The sequence below is a fragment of the Corylus avellana genome, chromosome ca10 (assembly GCF_901000735.1).
Source record: "Corylus avellana chromosome ca10, CavTom2PMs-1.0".
NCBI lineage: Eukaryota > Viridiplantae > Streptophyta > Magnoliopsida > Fagales > Betulaceae > Corylus > Corylus avellana.
The window spans coordinates 3,651,088-3,666,904 of NC_081550.1; the positions used below are offsets into that span (position 1 = coordinate 3,651,088).

Genomic DNA, 15,817 nt, shown 5'->3' on the forward strand with positions numbered 1-15,817 from the left:
TTTTGGGGGCATTTTTTAAATTGATTTTTTTTTTTTCCAAAATGGCATTTTAAGTAATTTAACCTTGTCAAAACAACGTCGTATTGAATTTTACATCCTATTTGACGGTGATAACTAACATAGTAGTCAAATTACAACTGGTCGGTAGTTTAGGGGTTACTTTATTATTTTTTAAACATTTTGAGGCTAAATTGCAAATGACTGTAGTTTAGAAGGTTAAATTATATTTTTTCTTAAATTTAAATATATATTTTATAAGTTTTAAATTTTAAAATAAAAAATAAAAATAATATAACATTGCATCAATCATTCATGATGTTGCAACAAAAGCCTATAGAAAAGGCTAGTCTAGGTATGAGTGCCTTGGAAGTTGGAATCAGATATTGAAAAGAAGTAAATGAATAAAAAGCAACATGCACGTGCAAATCACGCGTGTGCAATCGCATAAAAGGCTCGCCCTGATTGGTGGATCACCACTCTACTGTTTGACACCGTCCAACGCAAACCCACTAACTTTTCAGGTCGTCCTTGTGTCTCCTCTACGAGCATTGACGCTGGCGTAACCACCACGCTCCTCACTTGTGAGTTGTGGCTGGGCAGTGTTTTCCACGCGATATCTAGTTGCGTCTTTGGCCGGAATCCGGCTGTGTCCGAGGAAGTTTCGCTTCTGTGTAGTCGGCTGGATTGCAGTCACTGCAACTGTTTTGGATGCTCTCCCTTGATTTGATTGATCTTGGGTTTCTACTTTGTACACAAATGGTAATTCATAATAATTCATATAGGGTAATTTTTTTTTATCTTATCTTAAATGGTAATTCATAATAATTCATATAGGGTAATTTTTTTTTATCTTATCTTAATGGTAATTCATAATAATTCATAAATTTTAAATTTGAGCAATTAATCAATAAAATCACACGGTTAGATTCAACCGTCTTCCACAATGAAAATCGGACAAAAATTTCTTCAACCTAGTCTAATAAGTGCAAAATGTAGTGTTTTATGAACAGAGTTTTCCTTCAAACTAAGTTGGAGGAACTTCTTTCAACTCAGTCTATAAAAATGATACATGTCATTTGAACATATGATATGCACGTGTTTTTTTTTATAATAGTAAGAAAAAAGTTGAAATAAATAATATTAAAAACTCATATGCATCTCACATGTTATTAAAAACTCTGTCCGTGTTTTATTTAATATTTTAATAGTCATTTATTGTTATTCCACTAGTCTAAAAATTTAAACATTAAATTTTTTAGAAACTCAAAAATATTGATTGACACTTGTCACTATCAACGTAGGTTGAATAAAATTTCTTCCAAATTAATTTGGAGGAAATTTGTGTCCATTAAAATTTTCTCATTTCTCATTTTTCTTTTCTTTTTTTTTTTTTTTATCATAATTGATCTTTAATTATTCCATGCTTATCACACAATCAAGTGATAAGAGCATTGCAATTAATGTCATGATTTTATATTGAATTTTAACCTAATATTCGTTTCTAGGTCTTCTATGAAAGTGACAACATAAAATCATTAATGATAGTTTTTGTAGACGTGTAAGAACTCCGCCCTTGAATTTAACACTAACAATATGTATTCACGTGTTTGCGGTTTGGTTTGAAATGTGTTGAGATATGTGCATAAGGAGTGATATTATAAGTCTTTTTAGATTTTTTTTATAGTCATCTCAAATATATTGTGGTTTTTAAAATTACTAATAGATCAAACATTAATATATCACATCTTAAATTTAACAGTAATTTTAAAAGTCACATCACATTTGGAATGACTCTGAAAAAATTATAGGAATACTTATAGCATTACTCATGTATAAGACTAGACAATTAAACTCTAATCTAACTTATTTAATTAAATGACCCATTAATTCTAACTCGTTAATTTCGTATTAGGTTCGTGGGTAGTGTCAAAATTGTCAGTCCTAAATGTCACCTGTCTTATTCGAATCATGTTGAATAATCATAACTTGATCTCATTTAACTCAAACATCGGGTGTACACGTGGTATGTAAGTGAACAACTTAATAAGTGATATAATGCTATATTGAAAGAAAAAAAAAAAAATCTAATTCAAATAGAGCAAAGCTAATAATATTCATGTATTTTTTATTTTTCCTATAAAGTTTGCATACATCCAAATTAAAAAAAAAAAGAAAAAAAGAAAAAAAGAAAAGAAAAGAAGCATATTTTTAAGAAGTCACGTCTCTAATAATTTAGAATCATATCAATATATCATTCTAAATTATTAGAAACGTGACTTCTTAAAAATATGCTTTTTTTTTTTTTTTTTTTTCTTGGAGTAACGTGTTGGGTTTAGCTTTTATTAAAAAAATAAAAAAAGAAGGGAAAGAAAGTGACAGAGATTTTAGAGATAGGTCATAGGGATTGGTAGAGAAGACGCCACGTGGTGTTATTTGGGTGGTGACAACGTTGGATTGAAAGTAGTTGACGACACACCAGAATATATCTCTAAGCTATTATCCACCATTGATATCTTCGCGATTCCTTTTGCCGTACGTTGTTTAGTATGGATTTTCTTAGTGAGTTTGAAAAACGGGTATTGTTTTTTTTCTTCTTTATGACCACACAATTATACCCTCCAAAAAGATGTTTAACTATTACCGCCCAATCAGTGACATAAATGTTAGTTTCTTTTTCCCCACTCTCACAATCTCGTTTGTGCACCACCTATTTGGTATTCGGCCTAAGAGAGAGAGAGAGAGAGAGGGGGAGAGGGAAACAGGGAAAGAGAGATTGAAAGGTCTGTGGGTGGAGGAGGATTTGGTGACCGTGGTGAAGAATCTGTTGGACTGAGGTGGGAGGGACCCAACACCTCACGTCCATCATCATCCTCTTTATCAATCTCTTTATCTTCTCTTCCTCCTCACCTCCATCACCACCCCTCCACAAGGTGCTTTTGTCTTGGACTTCTGGAGTCTTTTCCATTAGTTTATAGAGATATTGAGGGGTTGGGTGCACCTAATTGTGCTTCAACCCCAACAACCTAGATCTGTTCTCTACCTTATTATTTGCAAAAAGATTTGTTTGTTCAGCAGGAATTCAAAGATTTTGGAGATATGGGTCTTTGTATCTAGACTTATCTTGATCATTTTCTTGGGATTCGAAGTTTTCCAGTTGTCAGAAAAAAGCCATATCGGATCTGAGTGCCCCACCTTCATTGGCTTCCTGGGTTCATCCAATACAACCCCCCTCTTTTTCTTGTTAAGCATCTGGTACAAACCCATTTACTCTTCTCCCTCTCTTTGTATGACAGCTGTTGAGCTTGTCTGTACGGTTGGGTTCCTTTTTTTGGGGGGCCATTTTTTTTTAAGAAAAAAGAAGAGGGAGAAGAAGCTCTTCGCTTCCTTTGCTTTCTAGATTGGATTGGCTGAGGTGACTTCCCACCAAAGTTCGTTCCTTTGAGGTGTCTATAGTTGCTCTCCTCCTTTAGTCCGATTAAACTTTGATGAGGAGGCCCACCGTTGGGGTTTGGTGGGCTTTCGTCGAGCCAATAAGAACCCATATTTGAAAGTTGTTTGAAGATCCTCTTTGCTTGTTTATTTTTAGGTGGTTGAGAAGGAAGTGAAACGAAATTCTGTTTCCTCTTTATTTTGCCATTTGCTTGTTACATAATTGGTTCCTCCATTGACATCGCCATATTCACACTGATGAGCGAGCCTCTTTTGACCCGTAAATAGTAGTCCCTTTTTGTAATGCTACTTTACTTCTTGATCACTTGCTTCTCCTTCATCCTCTTTATAACGCCTCTCAAACCGCTCCCACCATGGGCTAATGAGGTGAGATTGTTGTCCCTCTGGTTTTGGAAAGACTTATCATTCTTTTCCATACCCGAGTTGATAAAGAATTCCCTCTTAAGTAGCCGTCTTTCTCTAATTCCGTACAAAATGTCTTTGATAAAGAAGAGTCTGAGTCCCAAAGTAGACAACTTTGAGGAGACCGGACAGATGTCGGTGTTGGACTTGCCTGAGTTGGCCTTGGAATGCATTCTTGAGAGGCTGCCTCCGGCTGCACTTTGTAGCACGGCTGGTGTTTGCAGCTCTTTGAGGGAGAGATGCAAGAGCGACCACCTTTGGGAGAAGCACATGAAACAGAAATGGGACACAATAATCGGCCCTGCTGCTTACAGAGAGTGGCAATGGTATCTTGCTTCGAAAACAGATTCTAACTATGTAAAGCAAGGCAAGCAGAAGGGGCTGATGAGGCTTCTAGCTCTCAGTTGGCCTTTTTCATTGTTTAAGTCCAAGGTTGATGATACCAGCAGGCGGAGAAATTCTTTACCTGTCGATTCCATCATGGCTTGGTATCTTGCTCTTGAGACTGGCAAATTCTGGTTCCCTGCTCAGGTCTATAACCGCGAGGTATTGATTGTTGTTATATGTATCGGCTATGATAAAGCTTCTTTCAGCTTCAAGTTCATATTTTGGTCACCAGTTTTTTTAACCAATTTCGGTTTTTTTTTTTTTTTTTGTAGAATGGCCATGTTGGGTTTATGTTGTCATGCTATGATGCTGAAGTTAGCTATGATTCGCGCACTGACACCTTCCAAGCCAGGTAATTGGACAAATAGCCTTCTTCGGACTTGATTTTGGGTAATTCTATTGTTTTTTCAATATGTATAACTCTGGGATAGTTTGATTAGGAGATGATAATATGTGGTTTTTTCTCATCTGGGTGGTTTGTTTTAACTTCAAAAGAGTTTGTCTATTGCAGGTATCCACCTCATGGAAGGAGACCAGTTGCTATTGAGAATGGTGTGCCGTGGGAAAGGCTAAGAGCACCACCTGTTGATACTCCTCCACACGATCTTCACATCTCCGACTGTTTGAGTGAGTTACGCCCTGGCGATCACATTGAGATTCAGTGGAGAAGAAACAAAGAGTTCCCTTATGGTTTGTTCCTCACACAAATCTCCTTGCAGTGAACATTTATATGCTTACTTTTTCTGTCAATTTTATCTAGCTCAATATTGGGTGGCTACTTGTTTTGATTTTCTAGATTCTTTTTCTTTGTTTTATTATTTCTCTTGTTATATAATCTGGGTTGGTGGGAGATGGATAGAAGCAAAGAAGTCCTTGTAAGAAACTTCAAGGAAGATTGAATATAGTTTGGGGAAATACCAATTGACATGTCATGCTACTAGAAAGTAGTTAAACCTAATTCCTATAAAAAATACTTTTTCAAGCTTAATCCCGTTATTTTTCCAGAGGCTGGCGCCACGCCTGATGATCATACAAAATAAATAATGAATATTATATTTTAAAATTATTCTTCCATCATTTATAAAATATATTCACTGCTTGATAAGAGGTTCCATATGTTGCAGGTTGGTGGTATGGTATCGTAGGTCACTTGGAATTGTGTGATGGAAATGAAAATTACTGCCGTTGTCATCATAGCGGTGAGTTGATCTCATCTTTCTTTTTTACTTGCATCTGTATTTCCCTTCTATTTATGAGTCTTTAGAGGAAAAAGGTGGAAGAGAGAGAGAAAGATGGGTAGGAGGGGGTAAAAATGTGTAAGATTTTGTTATTAGTCTTGCAAGAAGCCAATGACATCTCTAAAATGTGGATGGCATGAATGTGAAGTATACTTTCACAGACCACACCAGTTTAGGCAAGGTCCCTTTCTTGAATTCAATTTTTCAATATTTGGACCGCCATTTATGCTATTTGGTTGGTCCCCAAAACATATATCCCTGTCAGCATGTCATGGTTTCCACCAACACTATGATAACTTCTGTCTCAGTGGAATATTTGTGGCCAACCACACTGCAAGAATTCAAGGTTTCCTCTGTCTTTTGCCCTGTTAGAAATCTTTTCCTTGCTATGTGGGCTATATAATGTCATTGTTAGCCGCCTTTTTTTTCATTTATGTTAATTGGCTACCAATAGGTGCTCTCTAATCAAGTTGCACCTCAAAAGTAACTTCCATCTACCACTCATTTCACAAGAAATTTCTGTGTTTTTTTCCATGACCGCAACAAATCATCAGCAAGGAAATAATGATCAATAAAATATAAAATAGTAGCAAAATTGTTTCTGCTTGCAACTTGCCACTTGACAAAGTGGTATAGCTTTTTGTGTTAAAGCAAATCAGTCTACTTCAAGCAGGTGAAACCTCTTTTAGGGTTTACATACACTGTTTTTTTTTTTAAAAAAAAAAAAAAAAAAACCTTAAAAACATCTGCTCAAGGATGGTTTGGTTTACTGTTTTTTTAACGATTTGCTTATTTTGATTTACTGGGTATAAATTAGAATTTAACAGGGTCTAAGCTTTCCTTACAGCCAAGGGCATTTCAGCTTGGTGCTTCATGAATATCCATTACAAGAATATTTTATTGTAATAGTAAATTTAGAATAAATAGTGTATGGAAGGGAAGAAAAAAGCAAAAGAAACAATATCAGCAGTAAATGCCTTGCTGTTTACTGGATGCTAATTTAAGTTGTAACCTTCAATTTGTGCCAACAGACAATGTGGTGCTGGAGTTCAATCAGTACACCCCTGGTTCACAGTGGAGGCGTGCGACTGTCGACCGGAAAGACCACAGGGAAGAGGGAAATGAGGCAGATGGGTTTTATGGAGGAATCAGAAAGCTTAAGAATGAAGTTGAGATTTCCACATGGAAGCGGCTTTGGCCGGCAGAAGTCTTGGAATAGTACACCCTTTGTATTGAAAGGGTTATTACTGCATCCCCACGCATTGAACATAGAGGCCCATTCTTCTGTATCAAATGAATTAACTGAATTTTCACTTCGCAAAAGTGGATTTCAGAAATTGAAAACCAGCTTCTTATTCAGTTGCATGGATGTGGAGGCCATGCTCCCTTTGTTTTCCTTTTTAAGGTTTACATTTTTCTTCTGGGAGATTTCAGGGTGTTTCATGAAATGCCAATCCATGAAAATTGCCTCCTGTTTACGCCAAATTGATGTACAATATTTACCCCCATGATATATATTGTATTTTAATAGATAGTCCCTTCCTTTTTGGTTGGGATAACAACATAAGAATGATAGCTTTGAAATCTTATAGCATCAATTTCTCTCTCTCTCTCTCTCTCTCTCTCTCAAATATAAATCACCCAGAAATTAAGAAGCTTTTTATGCCTGGATTGCTGCAAAACCTCCTCAACCTGGAGTCAATTTTTTTGTTACAAGTTGTAAACAGATGAAGTAGCTAATAGAGTACGATGAAGATGAAAGAATACATGCTGAATGGTATTGAAAACGCCACCATTATGGCTTATTGGCTTCCCCTATTGATGTCTTCGGATTTGTATACTCACTTGAAGGACTGACGAGGACCCCATTTTCTCAATGTGTCTAGAGCAGCTGCTTTCTCTCGAATCCCAACTTTTTGCCCTTATTTTTTTAGAGAAAAAGATCAGCCCCAACTTTCTGAGAATCACAAAATCAAAACCCCCAACTGTACATTGTTTGTGTCATCATTAATGTTTCTCCTCTTGCTATGATCTACTCCCTAAGCAATCAATAGGATTTTTTTGGTAGGCCAATCCCAAAAGGACAAATTTCCAATAGATTGGGTTGTAATAATTATTTCAACTAAGTTTTTGAAAGTATCATGTGTTCCTTGAGAATTTGAGAAGCATTTTTTTTTTAATCCTATTAAAAAAGCATGTGAGAAATACGTAGTATTAAAAAAAAAACATGTTTTTTACATATTAAGGAACACATGACACTTTTAAAGGCTGAGTTAGTAAAATTTTCCAACAACCTAATTTGCGAAAAACAACAAGAAAACCATGAGAATATACCGTTGATCTGTTCTTCGTTTGTGCGCACCCGTTTTGAAGCTTCAAAATCAGAGATACATACCTTACAGACAAAGTTTCTACATAGATGAGTTTATCAGGTACCCACTTCTACATGACAAACTGACAAGAACATGTCAAAATAACCGAAACAGTTGAATGGAACTTGAACACTAGTAATATCCAAGTGTCCGTAGACAGGTAGTGAGCCTGTCGGTAAAGATAAGTTAATTCCAAACTCTGTATTTTTTTTGGATGAATCAGTATCAATTTTTATAACATCAACTATACCTCTGTACAATTTTGCAATAAACCAGCAGAAACCAAGATTTTGAAACAGATTTCAAAATCTCAAAACAGACAACAACAAAGTAGGGCTGAGCGTCGGTCGGTAATGTCGGTTTCGGTAGAAAATTTTTATTTTCGCCTTTTGAACCGACAATGTCGGTAAAATCGGTTATTTCACCGACTTATTCCGTCAAATTTTAATTTATTTCGCATTTCGAACCAAATGCGGTCGGTAAAGTCGGTGTTGGTCGGAAGTCGGTAAAGTCGGTGTCGGTTAAGTCGGTATGTGGAAAAGTGGCAAATTTGTCGGTAAAGTCGGTCGAAAGTCGGTCGGTAAAGTCGGTTCGGTTAAAAAACCTCTTCCGCCTACCGAACCGAAAAATTCGGAATAAAAAAAATCATGCCGCCTATTGTCCGCCATTTAGTCGGTAACGGTCGGTGTCGGTCGAAAGTCGGTTAATCGGTAATTTGCTCAGCCCTACAACAAAGTACACCAAAACAAAGGACAAACTCATACTTCCAGCATAATGATGAAATATCATAAAAAGAGAATAGTAAAGCCCCTTCAATTTTCATGGTCTCTAGTCAGTGATTGCATATCAGACTTTTTCCTTTTGCAATGCTGAAAATAGCATGATCATAAGCAATACCTGATCATGCTTAGTTTGCAAAATAAGTTAAAGCAGAGTCGCCTAAGTTAACAGAGGAGCCTCAGATTTTTTCAGATGCCAAGAATTTTTGTTCATAAGAAAAACGTATTCTTAAAATCTGATGGAACCATTCATGTACATTGATTCATTGGCTAGAGCATCAAACTACTTGTGCTACTATCAATGTAGAGACACAAACCTACAACCATGTGCCAGCAAACTATTTGTGCTGCTATCAATGTATAGACACAAACAAACAACCATGAAAATGCATCACAAATAGGGCGGGCTAACCTGTAAATCTAACACGAAATTAGCGAGTTAGGGTTAAAAGGTCTGACCCGTTTAATTAAATGGGTTAGACTAAAGTTGATTTAAATAATCTTATATCCACGCTTCGATATTACTTGAACCCGAAACTCGATATTTAGGATGGGCAATTTTTAACACAACCTATAAATCCGACATAAATCCAACACAAAATTAACTTATGAGGGTTGAGGAGCCTTACTTGTTTAATTAAATAAACTTGGTTATAGTTAATCTATATAGTCTTATATCTATACTTTAACGAGACTTAATCCAACACGCGAGTACGAATTATCACCTCCTAATCATGAACAAGCTAAACATGGCATGTAGGCTCTTTGCTAAATACCAAAAAAAAAAACATATATAACTTGTTAGGAGTGCCAATAAGATTACATATATATTTGCGTTTCCCAGCAAAACCATTCAAAATCTACCACTGGCATATTGTAAAACACTCTATGGACAATATGCCCACTAATTAATTCCTACTGCAAACGCAACATACCATGAATTAGCTAGTAATTTACCCAACCTACAACCTGACTACTTATTTTTAGTAACTCATAAAGAACCCTACTTGCATACCTTCCATGCCAGTCCATTGCTCAATTATGTGCTGTCGTCCTTCTCCTCTTGATGGGCTCAAACACCGGCAATCTTCTGGAAGAGATGACGAAGCAAAGGTTGCCGGTGACATTATGGCGGAACATCCAGATAGTTACAAAATCTTCATGCCTGCTCAGATGATGTTCGTGGGAAAACCTTTTCCACCCTCCAGTGAGAATGTAAATCTTGGACGCCCACTGCTTGAACACCATTGGGTATGCCTTGCCTTCCAAGTCATACGTGGTGACAGGAATTCCCAGATTAATATTTTCATCCCCACCCAACAATGGCAGGAGAAAGTTTTCGACGTCCTGTTTGTTCATGGACAACCTGCTTTGATCATCCCTGATATCACTATCTGTCAGCTGCTTCTCGAAAGGCTTTGAGCATGCTCCAATGAGGCTAATAAGGCTCTGTACCGGTGGGATTTCTGGAGGGTTATAGGGTTCAATGGGAAGGCTAGATTCTCGTGGCTTTGTTGCTGCCTTATGCTTTCTTTTCAGTGCCTCCAAAGTTGTAGCAGTTTGCTTGTCCAATATCATGTGCCTTATGGAATTGCAAAGCAATGCCGCTCTCCCTACCTCTCTCAGTTCTTCAGGGTAGTTTTTGTCAATGAAATCATCGAACTTGCTTGCCTCTGAGCCTTTCCCCATCCTTTTTTTTTTTTCCTTGCAAAGAGAGAAAAACCTGGAATTTGGAATGATGTGAAGTTCTCTCCTAGGGTTTCTAAAAGGGAAGTTCCTTGTGGAACAAGAAATCACTCTGATGTTTGAGACGGCCGACATTAGAAAACATATGGCAGTAAGGCTGTCACCCTTAACAGAGTCCTGTATGGAATGACCGTTGACCCGCCACCTGTGCTCTTCTTTTTTAATATATATATATTTTCCTCCATTGTTTCTTTGTTATGACATGTATCCTACTTAATAAAAATATATATTAAAAAAAAAATTATAAGGGTGGTCCGACCGCCTTAGGTTCAACCAACCCTTTTGGCCAATTTGGTGGTGGCCTAATAAATTTTTATTTTTTATTTATATTTTATTTTAAACGAGATAGATGTCATTTATTGATTAGAAATGACGTGATAACACTGTTAAAAATTTAATGAAAGGTGGATCATATATGAAATGATATATTTGATAACAATTTTAACTTTGAGGAGTAAATTAATAACTTTTCAACCTCTGAAAACGATTTCATTAAATTCAATACCTCACTAACCATTAGAACATTTTTCCATTTTTTTAATTGAATAGGGAAATAAGGGTTACAATTGATGATATTTTCCATTCCCGATTCAGATGGAAGAGAGAATGAGGGATTCTTTGAGAATATTTTCGAAATCGAGATGGAAACCGGCCCACTTAGTAATAACATGTGCACGGAAATTTGCACTATGAGACTTTTAAAGGAGGACAAGCCTAATCTAATACTATACTATTTGGCTAAAAAGGAAGCAAAAAAATTATGATGCTAAATATCTGGATGATCAAAGTATCCATTTGGTTTAGTAGCCTGAAAAAATAGTGATTTCAAAACATAGTTTATAAGTATATTTTTTAAAGATACAATTAAAAGTTTAGTAAATTTGTGGTTTACCTTTTAAAATTATGGTTAATAACTTTTTTGGTACTTGGGTTTTAATGTTTTTATTTTCTCCATTAGGTTTTAAAACATGACAAATCTAGTACCTCGGATTTTGGAAAATGCCGAATCACTACCTCCGTTAATTTTTTGTCCATCCCAATTAACTGCAGTCCACATCATCTGCTCTTATATTGCGACATGTGTTCTAAAAATAATAATAATATAAAATAATAAACCTAAAAAAAAAAAAAAAAATTGAAAATTCTATGGGGATGGCCGAACCACCCCCAAAAGGGGTGGTTTGGCCACCCCCATAGATTTTTTTTTTTTTAAGGTTTATTATTTTATATTTTTATTATTTAATATTATTTTTAGGACACGTGTCGCGATATAAGAGCAGATGACGTGGACTACCGTTAATTGGGATGGACAAAAATTAACGGAGGTGGTGATTCGGTCTTTTTCAAAATCTGATATATTAGATTTGTCATGTTTTAAAACTTATGAGTGAAAAAATAAAAACATTAAAACCCAAGTACCAAAAAAGTTATTAACCCTTAAAATTATGCATTTTTTTTTTATTAAATACAGCCCTTGCCCATTGTGCGAAAATGTGAATTTTAGCCTAAATTTTAAGGAGTTGGGTAAAGTTGCGAAGGATCTTATGCTCAAGTCTTACCAAATAAAAAGAAATTTATGAATATAATTCCAATCTCTAAGTTCATATGCTCGACAAATCAAATACAAAGAAATTATTGAGTTCTGAGGTCGCATGCATGTGCTAATTAATATGCTGGATATATGATCTCCTTAATCATAATATCCCACAAGGTAGTTGAAAATACTTCCATAATTAAGCCCCCTTGAGGTTCCCTTTTAGCATTGTAATCTCCTCTAATTTCAAGACAAGTTTTCAAAGAATTCCTTAATCAAATTCAAAACAATCCCTTTTAGCTTTGTATTGTGAATTAAATTAACTGAATTACCAATTAATAGGCAGTGAGAATAGGGCAAAAAAAAAAAAAAAAAAAGCATTGTAATTTCCCATAAAAAGCCCACTTAATTGATACAAGTGCTACCATAAGAATAATAGGAAAAGCACAACATAAAATTTGTCCCATACAAATATTCAGACACTAATATTTTGAAAGGACAAAATTTTCCTCCGATCTAAATCAATTTGGTCTGTTAATCTGACAAGTATCTTTTGAGCATATGATAATCACATGTTTTAAATACACCTATCATTATTAGGTTGAAAGAATTTTCTTCAACCTAATTTGAAAGAAATGAAACTCCTCGGCCCAATTGTGGCCTATTCAATTCACATACCTTGCCCCAAAACCCATGCACATAAGAAGCTTTGGTCTGTATTGAATCAAAGTCATCTTGGTCACTTTAGCCACCCTCATATCCCCATTGAATTGGGCTGACCCTGCAGGCTTGAAGCTAAATCTCCTCAGAAATCTTGCCTTCCAAGATGCTGTATTTTGATCCCTTACTTTGTTTTTATCAGTTAACTCCCTCATTGATGCACTCTTGAAGAGAAATTTCCTTATTTTCTGTCTCTTGCTCTTGCTCTTACTTATACAATGCTCTGCACTTTCTCTAGCATTCTCTCCTGCTTCCAAACTGGGCTTGGTGGGCATTTCATGGTCTATTTTCACAAGCCTCAATTGTCTTGCAAATGACAACCCCTTGGGCTCCTCCAACTTCTTTGGGCTTTGACCTACTTGAGCCAAGCTATTGGGCTCCCTTAGCTTAGGTGAGCTTGAGCCCACCGAGTCGTCGGACTGCTGTGGTCTGGTGGCCCGAAATGGTGAAAGCGACCGAGCCTGTCTACGATTGTCGCCTCGTGTTTTCCCTCTCTTTTCCTCCCTAACATTCTCCAAAGCCGCCATGAATGGATCGAAATCATCATTCCACAAGCTCCGGCGAGAAAACGAGAGCTTATTAATAACCGAACTCGGAGACCGAGGGGAAGACGCCGCCGAGCTTTGGTTGCTGCTCTTGTTGTTGACATTCCGAAGACGCGGTGGTAGTTTGAGAGGAGGTGCGAGTGGGAGGACTTTGCCATCACAAAAGAGCTCATCAGCAAATGCCATAGCAGTAGGAAGGGAATTCCCACGCTGCACTTGTTGCTGCTGATGATCAAATGGGTTCTCAAAATTCTGGCCTGATTCAACACTGAAACGGCGACTAGTTTCAAATTCAAAATCATCACCAAAAGAGGAAGTGGCATCTTCATATGTTCTTGGTGATGGAGGCTCAGTTTCAAACCCAAATGAAGCACTTACCCCTCTGCAGGTAGGACTAGTTGGCACACTGTAGAAGTACATCTTGCTCTCTAGGCTGCATCTACTTGGGCTGGTGGGTTCACTCGCATAGGAAAAATCATTGGGGCTCTCCATTGATATACAAGAAAATGGCAAAAAAAAAAAATGTTTATAATGGGTACCTTGGAAAAGGGTGTGAGTGCAGAGGTTTTTGCTCCTGAAGTAAAGGAAACCTTGTCATATATATCAACAGCTGGTCTCCATCATCCAAGTTAATCTTCAAAACTCAAGCAGATTATAACACCCAAAAGAATAATCTTTGAAGATTTTTTTCTTTTTTTTATGTAACTTTAGGAGTTTATAAAATTATCCCTAATCTTAGTGCTTTTGCCATTCATCCAGGACCAAAAATATGTCCTTTTGTGTTCAAGTATTCATAGTTTATACCCCTCACTGTTCATTGTGCTTATCCTTGTAATCTTCTCAATCGATTATTCTATTTGTTTTGCCTTTTCAATAATATATAGGGTGCAAAACAACAAAGGGAATCAAACATCCAAGCCTTGATTTGTCCAAGATTTTCAGGTGAAATGATTGAGTCACGGGAGGTGGGATTGTGGTTGAACCATGAAATATTCAACAAATCCTGTAGAACAACCAGTCTGCAGCCTAAATATTGGCTCCTAGATTCCCTCACAGCAAGAGTAAAGAAAAATAAGAGGCAGAAAATCGAAATTGCTCCTTAAGTGTCTTACAATGTCAATGAATTTCAATGATAAATTATTTATCTCTACCAGAAATGGTATGCAAATGGATACAATGGAACCCAGAAAACTTTTGTAATTTAGTTGCGTTTTGCAGGCTACAATAACGTGTAGTTTTAAACTACAACACATATGCAGTTAACAATTCAAGGGTCAGATTTAACCAAACTCAAACCGCGTTTTTATTTTTATTTTTTGTAACTATTTGGTTCCCTAACCAAAAACAAGGACAACACCTAAAAATTTTCTCCACCCATTCTCGACCAACAACAAAGGACCAACCATCGAAAATCATAAGTAAACCCACAACAATTTGAACCCAAAATCGACAGCTTCAAATCCTATTCCAATACCCATTTTTAGCCAAACATAGCATCAACAACAGAAAATCACAAGAACAAACCCACAAAAATAATCAAATATCACCGATTACCTTTCTCATCAATAGGTTAACTTTCTGATTATTTTTTAAATTTCAATATTTATTTCCTTAATTAAGTGATATATTAGTATTCAAATTGTTATCATCGAGGGACGGTGGACAAGATCTATTTTATAATGGTTTTAACCTTTGAGAGTAAATTAATAACTTTTGATTAGAAAAAAAAAAAAAAAAAAAATTTAATAACTTTTGAATCTTATGGAGCAATTTGATAAAAATCCATTCTTATGACCATCAGACCATTTTTTTTTTTAAATACTATATATATATATATATATTTCAATTGAGACAGTGTTCTACTAAACTACAAAAAAAAAAAAAAAAAAAAAAAAAAAAAAATTCAATGTCCTTTCTAATGAAATAATTAAAAAAAAAAAAAAAAACTGAAAAAAATTGGGGTGTGCAATTTTATTTTATTTTCTTTAAAATCTTAAAGAAAAAAAATTATTGTTTTTATTTTATTTTATTTTCTGAATTTATTGGAGTATTTTTGTTTTTTTTTCCTGTCCTTAGGGATGGTGTCAATTTTTTTTTAGTAATTTGGGGAGATATTATCCCAATTGAAAGTTTGAGAAAAATATTGTCAATTTGATAGTAGTTTAAAAGGAGTATGTGAATTTTTCTTTAAAAAATCATATTTAGAGAGAAAAAAAAACATATATTTTTCCCCCGAATGATTTCAAATAAGATTTAGAAATTTTATTCATTTATTTACATATTCATTCATGTAATTTGGAAAGGACAGAAATTTCCTTTAAATCAATCTGCAAGAAATATTTTCAAACCCATTTAAAATAGTGTCAAGCATGTGTAAACATTTAAAATACACCTTAAAGTTTTAAAGTCATTAATAGCAGTTTACTAATTTAGACTAACGTTTTAAATGTTTATAGACAGTTGACACTATTTTAAATGGATTGAAAGATATTTTCTCCCGAGTGGATTGAAAGAAAATTCTGTCATTGGAAAAAAGAAATACTATTTAACATATTTTATATTTATATTTCTTAGGCTTTTACAAGAGCAAGTTTTGAATAAAATAAATAAATTTCAAAATATTACATGTTAACATATTATAACA

The 15,817-nt window shown here is 35.3% G+C and overlaps 2 protein-coding genes across 2 annotated transcripts; one reads left to right on the plus strand and one right to left on the minus strand.

Annotated features, from left to right (window-relative positions):
* Nucleotides 1-2,668: 2,668 nt before the first annotated feature.
* Nucleotides 2,669-7,085, plus strand: LOC132163605 (F-box protein At2g32560-like). The gene is made up of 5 exons (XM_059573953.1): nucleotides 2,669-4,398; nucleotides 4,512-4,591; nucleotides 4,751-4,929; nucleotides 5,364-5,438; nucleotides 6,509-7,085. The coding sequence occupies exons 1-5, from the start codon at nucleotides 3,733-3,735 to the stop codon at nucleotides 6,694-6,696; spliced, it is 1,188 nt and encodes a 395-aa protein (XP_059429936.1). The 5' UTR covers nucleotides 2,669-3,732; the 3' UTR covers nucleotides 6,697-7,085.
* Nucleotides 7,086-12,573: 5,488 nt separating this feature from the next.
* LOC132163877 (uncharacterized) lies at nucleotides 12,574-13,665 on the minus strand. The gene has a single exon (XM_059574256.1). The coding sequence runs from the start codon at nucleotides 13,663-13,665 to the stop codon at nucleotides 12,574-12,576; it is 1,092 nt and encodes a 363-aa protein (XP_059430239.1).
* Nucleotides 13,666-15,817: the final 2,152 nt, after the last annotated feature.

Excerpts from the sequence above, each read along its gene's own strand:
- LOC132163605 (XM_059573953.1), top strand. The coding sequence starts at position 3,733 with ATGCTACTTTACTTCTTGATCACTTGCTTCTCCTTCATCCTCTTTATA. Across the intron at positions 4,592-4,750 it reads ACTGACACCTTCCAAGCCAG|GTATCCACCTCATGGAAGGA; the intron begins GTAATTGGACAA and ends TGTCTATTGCAG. Across the intron at positions 4,930-5,363 it reads AAACAAAGAGTTCCCTTATG|GTTGGTGGTATGGTATCGTA; the intron begins GTTTGTTCCTCA and ends CATATGTTGCAG.
- LOC132163877 (XM_059574256.1), bottom strand. The coding sequence starts at position 13,665 with ATGGAGAGCCCCAATGATTTTTCCTATGCGAGTGAACCCACCAGCCCA.